This window comes from Petromyzon marinus, chromosome 85 (genome assembly GCF_048934315.1).
Source record: "Petromyzon marinus isolate PM22_M1 ecotype Great Lakes invasive population chromosome 85, UKy_Petmar_22M1.pri1.0, whole genome shotgun sequence".
Lineage (NCBI taxonomy): Eukaryota > Metazoa > Chordata > Hyperoartia > Petromyzontiformes > Petromyzontidae > Petromyzon > Petromyzon marinus.
The window spans coordinates 1305989-1320701 of record NC_133750.1 but is presented as its reverse complement, the minus strand read 5'-3'; the positions used below and the strand labels follow the sequence as shown (position 1 = coordinate 1320701).

At 51.4% G+C, this 14713-nt stretch overlaps 1 protein-coding gene across 2 annotated transcripts in view; it reads left to right on the top strand.

The window, feature by feature from the left end:
- The first annotated feature begins 849 nt into the window (after nucleotides 1-849).
- LOC116938013 (solute carrier family 35 member E1) overlaps nucleotides 850-14713 on the top strand; it is a 31898-nt gene continuing 18034 nt past the window's right edge. Inside the window, exons 1-2 of one of the 2 annotated variants that reach the window (XM_076057844.1) lie at nucleotides 850-951; nucleotides 12339-12809. In XM_076057844.1, the coding sequence (XP_075913959.1) occupies nucleotides 12413-12809 (397 nt within the window). In that variant the 5' untranslated portion in view covers nucleotides 850-951; nucleotides 12339-12412. Of the gene's footprint in view, nucleotides 952-12338; nucleotides 12810-14713 lie in introns of those variants that run through there. The other variant, XM_076057846.1, reaches the window with a different exon arrangement.

Genomic DNA, 14713 nt, shown 5'->3' with positions numbered 1-14713 from the left:
CAAAAAATCACGCTACGCCTCGGTTATTAATCCATCATTTGTGTTGTTAATAGTTGTCTGTGGTGTGCATTCTTAATAATCGTCAATGATCGATAAATAATCGTAGATTTTAATAGTTTTTGGTGGGTCTTTAGATACGTGAGTTGGTACGGTCCAATTTTTAGTTTTTTTTAATAAAAAATTCAAAACCCCCCTCCTCTTAAACGGCACATTTGGTAGAGTCCATTGGCCACGTCCCCGCGCATGCGCAGTGTCGCCGCCCGACGCTAAATTAACAGCGCCCCGACCACGCCCCCTCAGTAGCCGGTTCCAACCCCCCTTACACCACCAAGACGATGAGGAATCGATTTCTCGATACAAGTCACTGGGTCGATTCTCCCATGCATTGGAATGAGAATCGATCTTGCAAAACCGATCGCCGAGTCGATTCCGCGCTGTTGTAACCTTGTAGATTCTTCAAAACAAGTAAAAGGGAATCGATTCCACAAACCACTCGCCGAGTCAATTTTCCATGGAAGTGAATGAGGAGTCGACTTCTCTGTGAAAGTCAATTAGGAATCGATTTCCAAAGTAAGTCACTGAGTCGATTCCCAATGTAAGTCTATGGGACTCGAATCCAAAAATCGAGTCGCGCTACGCTAGAATGAGCTTCGATTCCCTCCTACAAACCAATGGGATTCGATTCCCATATAGACGTCAAAGGCAGTCGATTCCCAGTCACGCGTCAACGCAAATCGATTCACAACATTTAATCGCATTAGAATTCGACTCCTATTGATTTGCACGTGGAATCGGTTTAGTCAGTTGCGTTAGGAATCGATTCTTTATTGAGTTGCAAGAGGAATCGACTTAGCAGTTTAATTTTAGTGACCGATTCCTCGTCGACTCGTGTTTGGAACCGGATCCTCGTGTGGCGTTGGATCCGGGTCTGTGGGGGTTCAACATCGCCTGGTGAGTTTACACTCACCACTCACCAACACTCACCACTTAACTCACCACTACTCACCACTACACTCACCACTCACCACTAGTACACTCACCACCAGTACACTCACCACTCACCAACAACACTCACCACTAGTACACTCAGCACCAACAACACTCACCACTCACCACTACACTCACCACTACTCACCACTACACTCACCACTCACCACTAGTACACTCACAAACATCCACCACTACTCACCACTACTCACCACTAGTACACTCACCACTACTCACCATTACACTCACCACTAGTACACTCAGCACCAACAACACTCACCACTAGTACACTAGTACACTCACCACTACACTCACCACTCACCACTACTCACCACTAGTACACTAGTACACTCACCACTACTCACCACTAGTACACTAGTACACTCACCACTACTCACCACTAGTACACTCACCACTAGTACACTAGTACACTCACCACTACTCACCACTAGTACACTCACCACTAGTACACTCACCACTACTCACCACTAGTACACTCACCACTAGTACACTCACCACTACTCACCACTAGTACACTCACCACTAGTACACTAGTACACTCACCACTACACTCACCACTAGTACACTCAGCACCAACAACACTCACCAACACTCACCACTACACTCACCACTAGTACACTCACCACTACTCACCACTAGTACACTAGTACACTCAGCACTACACTCACCACTCACCACTACTCACCACTCACCACTAGTACACTCACCAACATCCACCACTCACCAGTAGTACACTCACCACTAGTACACTCACCACTACACTCACCACTAGTACACTCACCACTAGTACACTCACCACTACACTCACCACTAGTACACTCACCACTAGTACACTCACCACTACACTCACCACTAGTACACTAGTACACTCACCACTCACCAACACTCACCAACACTCACCACTAGTACACTCACCACTACACTCACCACTAGTACACTCACCACTAGTACACTCACCACTACACTCACCACTACACTCACCACTAGTACACTCACCACTAGTACACTCACCACTACACTCACCACTACACTCACCACTAGTACACTCACCACTACACTCACCACTAGTACACTAGTACACTCACCACTCACCAACACTCACCAACACTCACCACTAGTACACTCACCACTACACTCACCACTAGTACACTCACCACTAGTACACTCACCACTACACTCACCACTACACTCACCACTACACTCACCACTAGTACACTCACCACTAGTACACTCACCACTACACTCACCACTACACTCACCACTAGTACACTCACCACTACACTCACCACTAGTACACTAGTACACTCACCACTCACCAACACTCACCAACACTCACCACTAGTACACTCACCACTACACTCACCACTAGTACACTCACCACTAGTACACTCACCACTACACTCACCACTACACTCACCACTACACTCACCACTAGTACACTCACCACTAGTACACTCACCACTACACTCACCACTACACTCACCACTAGTACACTCACCACTACACTCACCACTAGTACACTAGTACACTCACCACTCACCAACACTCACCAACACTCACCACTAGTACACTCACCACTAGTACACTCAGCACCAACAATACTCAACAACACTCACCACCACTCACCACTTAACTCACCACTCACCACTAGTACTACACTCACCACTTAACTCACCACTCACCACTAGTACACTAGTACACTCACCACTAGTACACTCACCACTAGTACACTCACCACTACACTCACCACTAGTACACTCACCACTAGTACACTCACCACTACACTCACCACTAGTACACTCACCACTAGTACACTCACCACTAGTACACTAGTACACTCACCACCACACTCACCACTACACTCACCACTAGTACACTCACCACTACACTCACCACTAGTACACTAGTACACTCACCACCACACTCACCAACACTCACCACTAGTACACTAGTACACTCACCACTACTCACCACTCACCACTAGTACACTCACCACTACTCACCACTAGTACACTCACCACTAGTACACTAGTACACTCACCACTAGTACACTAGTACACTCACCACTACACTCACCACTAGTACACTAGTACACTAGTACACTCACCACTACACTCACCACTAGTACACTCACCACTACACTCACCACTCACCACTAGTACACTAGTACACTCACCACTACACTCACCACTAGTACACTCACCACTACACTCACCACTCACCACTAGTACACTAGTACACTCACCACTACACTCACCACTAGTACACTCATCACTACACTCACCACTCACCACTACTCACCACTAGTACACTAGTACACTCACCACTACACTCACCACTAGTACACTCACCACTACACTCACCACTCACCACTACTCACCACTAGTACACTAGTACACTCACCACTACACTCACCACTCACCACTACTCACCACTAGTACACTAGTACACTCACCACTACACTCACCACTCACCACTACTCACCACTACTCACCACTAGTACAACACTCACCACTCACCACTACTCACCACTAGTACAACACTCACCACTACTCACCACTACTCACCACTAGTACAACACTCACCACTACTCACCACTACTCACCACTAGTACAACACTCACCACTCACCACTACTCACCACTAGTACACTAGTACACTCACCACTACACTCACCACTCACCACTACTCACCACTAGTACACTCACCACTACACTCACCACTCACCACTACTCACCACTAGTACACTCACCACTACACTCACCACTCACCACTTAACTCACCACTCACCACTAGTACTACACTCACCACTACTCACCACTCACCACTAGTACACTAGTACACTCACCACTACACTCACCACTCACCACTACTCACCACTAGTACACTAGTACACTCACCACTACTCACCACTAGTACACTAGTACACTCACCACTACTCACCACTACTCACCACTAGTACACTAGTACACTCACCACTACACTCACCACTAGTACACTCACCACTACACTCACCACTAGTACACTCACCACTACACTCACCACTACTCACCACTAGTACACTAGTACACTCACCACTACACTCACCACTACTCACCACTAGTACACTAGTACACTCACCACTACTCACCACTAGTACACTAGTACACTCACCACTACACTCACCACTAGTACACTCACCACTACACTCACCACTCACCACTTAACTCACCACTAGTACACTAGTACACTCACCACTACACTCACCACTCACCACTAGTACACTAGTACACTCACCACTACACTCACCACTCACCACTACTCACCACTAGTACACTAGTACACTCACCACTACACTCACCACTCACCACTACTCACCACTAGTACACTAGTACACTCACCACTACACTCACCACTAGTACACTAGTACACTCACCACTACACTCACCACTCACCACTACTCACCACTAGTACACTAGTACACTCACCACTAGTACACTCACCACTACACTCACCACTCACCACTAGTACACTAGTACACTCACCACTACACTCACCACTAGTACACTCACCACTACACTCACCACTAGTACACTCACCACTACACTCACCACTAGTACACTAGTACACTCACCACTACACTCACCATCACTCACCACTACTCACCACTAGTACACTAGTACACTCACCACTACACTCAGCACCAACAACACTCACCAACACTCACCACTTAACTCACCACTCACCACTAGTACACTCACCACTACACTCACCACTACACTCACCACTCACCACTACTCACCACTAGTACACTAGTACACTCACCACTACACTCACCACTAGTACACTCACCACTACACTCACCACTCACCACTAGTACACTAGTACACTCACCACTACACTCACCACTAGTACACTCACCACTACACTCACCACTCACCACTAGTACACTAGTACACTCACCACTACACTCACCACTAGTACACTCACCACTACACTCACCACTCACCACTACTCACCACTAGTACACTAGTACACTCACCACTACACTCACCACTACTCACCACTAGTACACTAGTACACTCACCACTACACTCACCACTACACTCAGCACCAACAACACTCACCACTCACCAACACTCACCACCACTCACCACTACACTCACCACCACTCACCACTAGTACTACACTCACCACTAGTACACTCACCACTAGTACTACACTCACCACTAGTACACTAGTACACTCACCACTAGTACAACACTCACCACTCACCAACACCACTCACCACTACACTCACCACTACACTCACCATTACACTCACCACTCACCACTACACTCAGCACCAACACTAACCACTCACCACTACTCACCACTACTCACCATTACTCACCACTAGTACACTCACCACTACACTCACCACTAGTACACTCACCACTACACTCACCACTACACTCACCACTACTCACCATTACTCACCACTAGTACACTCACCACTACACTCACCACTAGTACACTCACCACTAGTACACTCACCACTAGTACACTCACCACTACACTCACCACTACTCACCACTACACTCACCACTACTCACCACTCACCACTACACTCACCACTAGTACACTCACCACTAGTACACTCAGCACCAACAACACTCACCACTCACCACTACTCACCACTAGTACACTCACCACTACACTCACCACACTCACCACTACACTCACCACTACACTCACCACTACACTCACCACTAGTACACTCACCACTAGTACACTCACTCACCACCACTACACTCACCACCACTACACTCAGCACCAACACTCACCACTACACTCACCACTACTCACCACTACACTCACTACTCACCACTGGTACACTCACCACTCACCACTACACTCACCACTAGTACACTCACCACTACACTCACCACCACTACACTCACCACTACTCACCACTACACTCACCACTACTCACCACTACACTCACCACTAGTACACTCACCAACACTCACCACTACACTCACCACTAGTACACTCACCATTACTCACCACTACACTCAGCACCAACACTCACCACTACTCACCACTCACCACTACACTCACCACTACTCACCACTACACTCACTACCCACCACTACACTCACCACTACTACTACACTCACCACTACTCACCACTACACTCACCACTACTCACCACTACACTCACCACTACACTCACCACTCACTCACCACTAGTACACTCACCACTAGTACTACACTCACTCACCACTCACCACCACTACCACTAGTACTCACTACTACTCACCACCACTATTAGTACACTCACCACTAGTACACTCACCACTAGTACACTCACCACTAGTTCACTCACCACTAGTACACTCACTACTAGTACACTCACCACTACTCACCACTAGTACACTCACCACTAGTACACTCACCACTAGTTCACTCACCACTAGTACACTCACCACTACACTCACTGTGCCTGTGTGTGTGTGCGTGTCTGTGTGTGTCTGTATGTGTCTGTTTGAGTGTGTATGTGAGTGTTTGTGTCTGTGTGTGTCTGTATGTGTGTCTGTGTGTGTGTCTGTGTCTGTTTGAGTGTGTATGTGAGTGTCTGTGAGTGTCTGTATGTGTGTCTGTGTGTGTCTGTACATGTATGTGTGTCTGTGTGAGTGTGTATGTGAGTGTCTGTGTGTGTCTGTATGTCTGTGTGTATCTGTGTGTGTCTGTATGTGTCTGTTTGAGTGTGTATGTGAGTGTGTGTGTTTGTGTCTGTGTGTGTGTCTGTATGTGTGTCTGTGTCTGTTTGAGTGTGTATGTGAGTGTCTGTGAGTGTCTGTATGTGTGTCTGTGTGTGTCTGTACATGTATGTGTGTCTGTGTGAGTGTGTATGTGAGTGTCTGTGTGTGTCTGTATGTCTGTGTGTATCTGTGTGTGTCTGTATGTGTCTGTTTGAGTGTGTATGTGAGTGTGTGTGTTTGTGTCTGTGTGTGTGTCTGTATGTGTGTCTGTGTCTGTTTGAGTGTGTATGTGAGTGTCTGTGAGTGTCTGTATGTGTGTCTGTGTGTGTCTGTGTGTCTGTACGTGTATGTGTGTCTGTGTGAGTGTCTGTGTGAGTGTCTGTGTGTGTGCCTGTGTGTCTGTACGTGTATGTGCGTCTGTGCGTGTATGTGTCTGTACTTGTATGTATGTCTGTGTGTGTCTGTCTGTGTGTCTGTGTGTGTGTCTGTATGTGTGTCTGTACTTGTGTGTATGTCTGTGTGTGTCTGTCTGTGTGTGTGTCTGTATGTGTGTCTGTACTTGTATGTATGTCTGTGTGTGTCTGTCTGTGTGTCTGTACGTGTATGTGCGTCTGTATGTGTGTCTGTATGTCTGTATGTGTGCCTGTGTGTCTGTACTTGTATGTGTGTGTGTCTGTATGTGTCTGTTTGAGTGTGTATGTGAGTGTGTGTGTTTGTGTCTGTGTGTGTCTGTATGTGTGAGTGTCTGTATGTGTGTCTGTGTGTGTGTCTGTACGTGTATGTGTGTCTGTGTGAGTGTCTGTGTGAGTGTCTGTGAGTGTCTGTATGTGTGTCTGTGTGTGCCTGTGTGTCTGTACGTGTGTGTGTCTGTTTGAGTGTGTATGTGAGTGTCTGTGAGTGTCTGTGTGTGTCTGTGTGTGCCTGTGTGTCTGTACGTGTATGTGTGTCTGTGCGTGTATGTGTGTCTGTACTTGTATGTATGTCTGTGTGTCTGTCTGTCTGTGTGTCTGTACGTGTATGTGTGTCTGTATGTGTGTCTGTATGTCTGTATGTGTGTCTGTACTTGTATGTATGTCTGTGTGTGTGTCTGTATGTGTCTGTTTGAGTTTGTGTCTGTGTGTGTCTGTATGTGTGTCTGTATGTGTGTCTGTGTGTGTGTCTCTATGTGTGTCTGTGTCTGTTTTGAGTGTGTATGTGAGTGTCTGTGAGTGTCTGTATGTGTGTCTGTGTGTGTCTGTGTGTCTGTACATGTATGTGTGTCTGTGTGAGTGTCTGTATGTGTGTCTGTGTGTGCCTGTGTGTCTGTACATGTATGTGTGTCTGTGTGAGTGTCTGTATGTGTGTCTGTGTGTGTCTGTGTGTCTGTACGTGTATGTATGTCTGTGTGTGTGTCTGTTTGAGTGTGTATGTATGTGTCTGTTTGAGTGTGTGTGTGTTTGTGTCTGTGTGTGTCTGTATGTGTGTCTGTATGTGTGTCTGTGTGCGTGTCTCTATGTGTGTCTGTGTCTGTTTTGAGTGTGTATGTGAGTGTCTGTATATGTGTCTGTGTGTGTCTGTGTGTCTGTACGTGTATGTGTGTCTGTGTGAGTGTCTGTGTGTGTCTGTGTGTGTCTGTTTGAGTGTGTATGTGAGTGTCTGTGAGTGTCTGTGTGTGTCTGTGTGTGCCTGTGTGTGTATGTGTATCTGTGCGTGTATGTGTGTCTGTACTTGTATGTATGTATGTCTGTGTGTGTCTGTCTGTGTGTCTGTACGTGTATGTGTGTCTGTATGTGTGCCTGTGTGTCTGTACGTGTATGTGTGTGTTTGTGTCTCTGTGTGTCTGTTTGAGTGTGTATGTGAGTGTCTGTGAGTGTCTGTATGTGTGTCTGTGTGTGCCTGTGTGTCTGTACATGTATGTGTGTCTGTGTGAGTGTCTGTATGTGTGTCTGTGTGTGCCTGTGTGTCTGTACGTGTATGTGTGTCTGTATGTGTGTCTGTGTCTGTGTGTGTGTCTGTGTGTTTTAAGTGTGTATGTGAGTGTCTGTATATGTGTGTGTGTCTGTGTGTCTGTACATGTATGTGTGTCTGTGTGAGTGTCTGTATGTGTGTCTGTGTGTGCCTGTGTGTCTGTACGTGTATGTGTGTGTTTGTGTCTGTGTAGTACACAGTGGCTAAATGGGGGCTCTGGATGGGTGCAAGGGGCTGGTAACCCCTCCACCTTCAATAAATGTACCACTAAACCACGTCTAAAATATGTAACTAATAAGCTTGTGCCGGAGGCCCCGGGGGGACAGGCGTCTATGACGTCTCCTGGCCAAAGCACCATTTGGCGGAGCCAGGAGATTGAATCTCTAACCTCGGGGCTCCTCCAGAAACAACGAAAAGCCACTACGGGTGGCCACGTGGAATGTTCGAACGCTCACTGCGGAGGAGAGGCTGCCACTCCTCTGTCGGGAGCTGGACCGGTACCGCCTGGATCTATGTGGCATTCAGGAGGTCCGGTGGACCGGCTCTGGCTCCTGCCACCATGAGGGGTGGACAGTCCTTTACTCGGGGCAGCAGACTGCCAAACAACAGGGAGTGGCTCTTCTTCTGAACAAAAGAATGAAGGGGGCGTGGGAGCGTGGCGGTGAGGTGTGGGAAGCTGTAAGCCCCAGGCTACTTTGGGCTCGCCTTCCCATCAACCGGAGGCGAGGAGTGGTGGTCGTGGTTACTTATGCCCCCACCGAAGATGAACATCCGTGGAGGGATACAGGCAAAGCCGATGAGTCAGATGCCTTCTATGACTTCCTGTCACAGGTGCTGGCTAAAGTGGCACCTCGGGATAGAGTCATCTTGTTGGGTGACTTCAATGCCCGAGTTGGTCATTATGCTGGCACCTGGTCTGGAGTGATTAGAAGGCATGGGCCAGATCAGCTCAATAACAACGGTAGGAGGCTGCTAGATTTTTGTGCAGCCCATGAGCTTGTAATTACCAACACGCTGTTCCGGCATCGGCGCATCCACACAGCATCATGGATTCATGCCGGGTCCAAGCAAGAACATCTGCTGGACTACATAGTGACGGACCAGCGGATGCGAGCCCATGTCCTTGACACCAGGACCTACCGTGGAGCTGATCTGCCCTCTGACCATCGACTAGTCATCTGTAAGATGCGCCTGCCATTCTTCCACTCCGGTGGTGGGTGTACACCCAGGACCCCATTCAAACACTTAGTGGCCTGGTCTCAGCTAGCTGATGAAAGTTGCAAGCGAGAATTTGATCATCGCTTGCAGCTGGGATTGGCATCGTACCCGACTCCTCCTGATGTCGAGGGTAAATGGGCGAGGTTTAGGACTGTCACTCATGCAGCTGCAATGGTTGCTTTGGGTACACGGTCCAGACCTGCCCAGAGACCCTGGCTGACAAGAGGAGGTGTTCAAGCTGGCTGAGAAAAAGCGACAGGCCCACTGTCATCGGCTACAGAATCCCACGTCAGAGAATGAGGAGGCTTACCGCAGCCTTCGCTCGGAGGTTCGGAGAGCCGTGAGGTGCTGCAAGGATGGGTGGTGGTTGCTGGTTGCTGAGGAGATCCAACAGGGATGTCCTCTGGCTCCCACATTATTTAACATCTTTTTCGACCGCGTAGTTCGTGAAGCCTTCGATGGCTGTACCGGAGGAATCTCCATCTGGTACAGATGCAATGGGAGGCTGAACGATGCCCGGGTGCGGTCAAGGGATGGCTCCCTATTGGTCAACCACGTTATGTATGCCGATGATCTGGTAATAGCTGCTCAGTCAGAGGAGGAGTTGGAGACGCTGCTGCTGAGACTGGAGCGTGCCACTAAGAGGTGGGGCCTTACCATCAGCCCCACCAAAACTAAGCACCTGCCTGGGTATTTTGTACCATCGGACACTCCACCCCCACAACTCCGAATCGGTGATGGGGCAGTTGTGGAGAGAGTGGAGAGTTTCCCATACCTGGGCAGTGTGCTTATGACCGGCTCCAGTTTAACAGCAGAGGTCTCACTCCGAATCAGTCGAGCGGCAATATCTTTTCATCGGTTGTGTAACGCTGTGTGGAAGCTACCTGGTCTGTCGTTCCGCACTAAGCTTCAGGTCTTCTCGGCCATGGTCATTCCCTCCCTTCTCTACACTTGCGAAACGTGGACCCCCCTAATGGAACATCTTCGCCGGTTAGAAACATTTAGGCTGACCTGCCTACGATCCATCCTGGGTTTAACCAGACTGGATTGTGTGAGGAGCTCACAAATCCTTGAAAGATCTGGGCAGGGTCCCATCGGTGAGCTCCTCCGGCAGGCAAGGCTGCGTTGGCTGTGTCATGTAGCCCGCATGCCCAGCCACCGCATGCCGAAACAGCTTTTGTTCGGCCGGATCGAGGGGGCTAAACGGGCGCGGCACGGGCTAGAGAAGAGATGGAGTGACGTGGTGCAGGAGGACGTGGAGCTGAGTGGACTTGCCGATGACCGGTACCAGCGGTGTCAAGATCGGCCTCTGTGGAGGAGGCTCGTGAAGGACGCTACTGGGCAGTTGGAGGCAGTCGCCCTCCAACAACAACGGAGGGCGGAGGAGCGACGCTCACAACAACGAGCGGAGCGCCGGGTGGCTAAAGCACAGCGGGTTGGCACAGTATGGGGCACAGGTGGTGCATCAGCCAGTCGTCTCAGTCATCTGAGTCAGTCGACCCGTGGCACCTGCTGGGTCTGCCCCGTGACCTGCCAGCGGGCGTTCGACACTTCACGTGGCCTCAGGGTGCACATAGCCTGGCACAAGCGTCGTGGTGACGTCACCGCCACTTAGTGGCGAATGGCGGTTGTTGTTGTTGTGGGTGTGTGTTAGTGTGTGTCTTGCCACTCGCTACTACTAACAGCACTTGCCCCTACAGTCTGCTAGAGGCTACTCGGGGGAGCTTTGACTTTGTGTGATGTGTGTATGACTTGTCCTTTCCTGCACCCATCACCATCACCACCATCACCACAATCACTACCGCCATCATCACCGCTATCAACACCACCATCACCACAACCATCATCACCATCACCACAACCATCACCACCATCACTACCGTCATCATCACCGCTATCAACACCACCATCACAACCACTACCGTCACCATCATCACAACCACCATCACCACCATCACTACCGCCATCATCACCGCTATCAACATCACCATCACCACCATTACAACCACCATCATCACCACAACTGTCACCATCACCATCATCACAACCACCACCATCGCCAACACCGTCATCACCATCATTACCATCACGATCACTACCACCATCACTACCACCGCCATCATCACTTCCATCATCACAACCACCACCATCACCACCACCACCATTGTCATCACCACCACCACAACCATCACCACCACCACAACCATCACCACAACTACCACCATCACCACCACCATCACCACCACCACCATCACCACCACCACCATCACCACCACCATCATCACCACCACAACCATCACCATCACCACCATCACCACCACCACCATCACCATCATCACCATCACCACCACCATCACCACAACCATCACCACCACCATCATCACCATCACCACCACCACCACCACAACCACCACCACAACAACCACCACCGCCACCACAGCCCACATCAACAACCCAGCGCCCACACACACACCACACACCACCACACACACACCACCCACACACACCACCACCATGCTATCACCATCCACCACCACCACCACCACCACTCTCACCACCACCACCACTCTCACCAACCACCACCACCACCACCGCCACCACCACCTCCGAGTGGGCCTGAGAGTGGGCGCCCTGTGCCTCGCCTGGTACTCCGTCAGCTCGGCCGGCAACGTCCTCAACAAAGTGGTGCTCCAGGGATTCCCGCGTCCGCTGACCGTGTCCCTGTTCCACATCGCCTCCGTCTGCCTGTACATGGGGCCCCTCGCGAGAGCCTGGAGGGTCCCCACGGGGCCTCCCATGCCCCGGGCCACTTTCAGGCGGCTGCTTTTTCCGCTCGCTTTCGGGAAATTTTTCTCGTCGGTGTCGGCGCACTTCAGCCTGTGGCGAGTGCCGGTGTCGTACGCGCATACAGGTCGGGAGGGGGTGGTGGTGTGGGTGGGGTGGGTGGGTGGGGTGGGGGGGTTGGGTTGGTGGGGGGGTTGGTGGGTGGGTGAGTGAGTCACCCACTGATTGAGTGAGTGAGTGGGTGGGTGAGTGAGTGGGTGAGTGGGTGGGTGAGAGGGTGAGTGAGTGGGTGAGTGAGTGGGTGAGTGAGTGGGTGGGTGAGTGAGTGGGTGGGTGAGTGGGTGAGTGAGTGGGTGAGTGGGTGGGTGAGTGGGTGGGTGGGTGAGTGAGTCACCCACCCACTGATTGAGTGAGTGAGTGGGTGGGTGGGTGGGTGAGTGGGTGAGTGAGTGGGTGAGTGGGTGGGTGAGTGGGTGGGTGAGTGGGTGGGTGGGTGAGTGAGTCACCCACCCACTGATTGAGTGAGTGAGTGGGTGGGTGGGTGGGTGAGTGGGTGAGTGAGTGGGTGAGTGAGTGAGTGAGTGGGTGGGTGAGTGGGTGGGTGAATGAGTGAGTGGGTGGGTGGGTGAGTGGTGAGTGGGTGAGTGAGTGGGTGGGTGAGTGAGTGGGTGGGTGGAGTGAGTGGGTGAGTGGGTGGGTGAGTGGGTGGGTGGGTGGGTGAGTGAGTGGGTGGGTGGAGTGAGTGGGTGGGTGAGTGGGTGGGTGGGTGAGTGAGTCACCCACCCACTGATTGAGTGAGTGAGTGGGTGGGTGGGTGGGTGAGTGGGTGAGTGAGTGGGTGAGTGAGTGAGTGAGTGGGTGGGTGAGTGGGTGGGTGAATGAGTGAGTGGGTGGGTGGGTGAGTGGTGAGTGGGTGGGTGAGTGGGTGGGTGAGTGAGTGGGTGAGTGGGTGGGTGGGTGGGTGGGTGGGTGAGTGAGTGGGTGAGTGGGTGGGTGAGTGGGTGGGTGGGTGGGTGAGTGGGTGGGTGGGTGGGTGAGTGAGTCACCCACCCACTGATTGAGTGAGTGAGTGGGTGGGTGGGTGGGTGAGTGAGTCACCCACCCACTGATTGAGTGAGTGAGTGGGTGGGTGGGTGAGTGGGTGAGTGGGTAGGTGAGTGAGTGGGTGGTGGTGGGGGGGGTTGGTGGGGGGGGGTGGTGGGTGGGTGAGTCACCCACCCACTGATTGAGTGAGTGGGTGGGTAGGTGGGTGAGTGGGTGAGAGGGTGGATGAGTAAATGAGTGAGTGGGTGAGTGAGTGGGTGGGTGAGTGAGTGGGTGAGTGAGTGAGTGGGTGAGTGGGTGGGTGGGTGGGTGAGTGAGTCACCCACCCACTGATTGAGTGAGTGAGTGGGTGGGTGGGTGGTTGAGTAAATGAGTTGGTGGGTGAGTGGGTGACTGGGTGGGTGGGTGGGTGACTGGGTGGGTGGGTGGGTGAGTGAGTGAGTGGGTGAGTGGGTGAGTGGGTGGGTGAGTGAGTGGGTGGGTGGCTGAGTAAATGAGTTGGTGGGTGAGTGAGTGACTGGGTGGGTGGGTGAGTGAGTGGGTGAGTGAGTGCGTGAGAGGGTGGATGAGTGAGTGGAGTGAGTGGGTGGGTAGGTGAGTGGGTGAGTGAGTAGGTGGGTGGCTGAGTAAATGAGTGGGTGGGTGAGTGAGTGAGTGGGTGGGTGAGTGAGTGGGTGAGTGGGTGAGTGAGTGGTTGAGTGAGTGAGTGGGTGAGTGGGTGAGTGAATGAGTGGGTGAGTGGGTGAGTGAATGAGTGGGTGAGTGGGTGAGTGAGTGGGTGAGTGGGTGGGTGAGTGAGTGACTGGGTGGGTGGGTGGGTGAGTGGGTGAGTGAGTGGGTGAGTGAGTGAGTGGGTGAGTGAGTGACTGGGTGGGTGGGTGAGTGGGTGGGTGGGTGAGTGGGTGGGTGAGTGAGTGGAGTGAGTGAGTGGGTGGGTAGGTGAGTGGGTGAGTGAGTAGGTGGGTGGCTGAGTAAATGAGTGGGTGG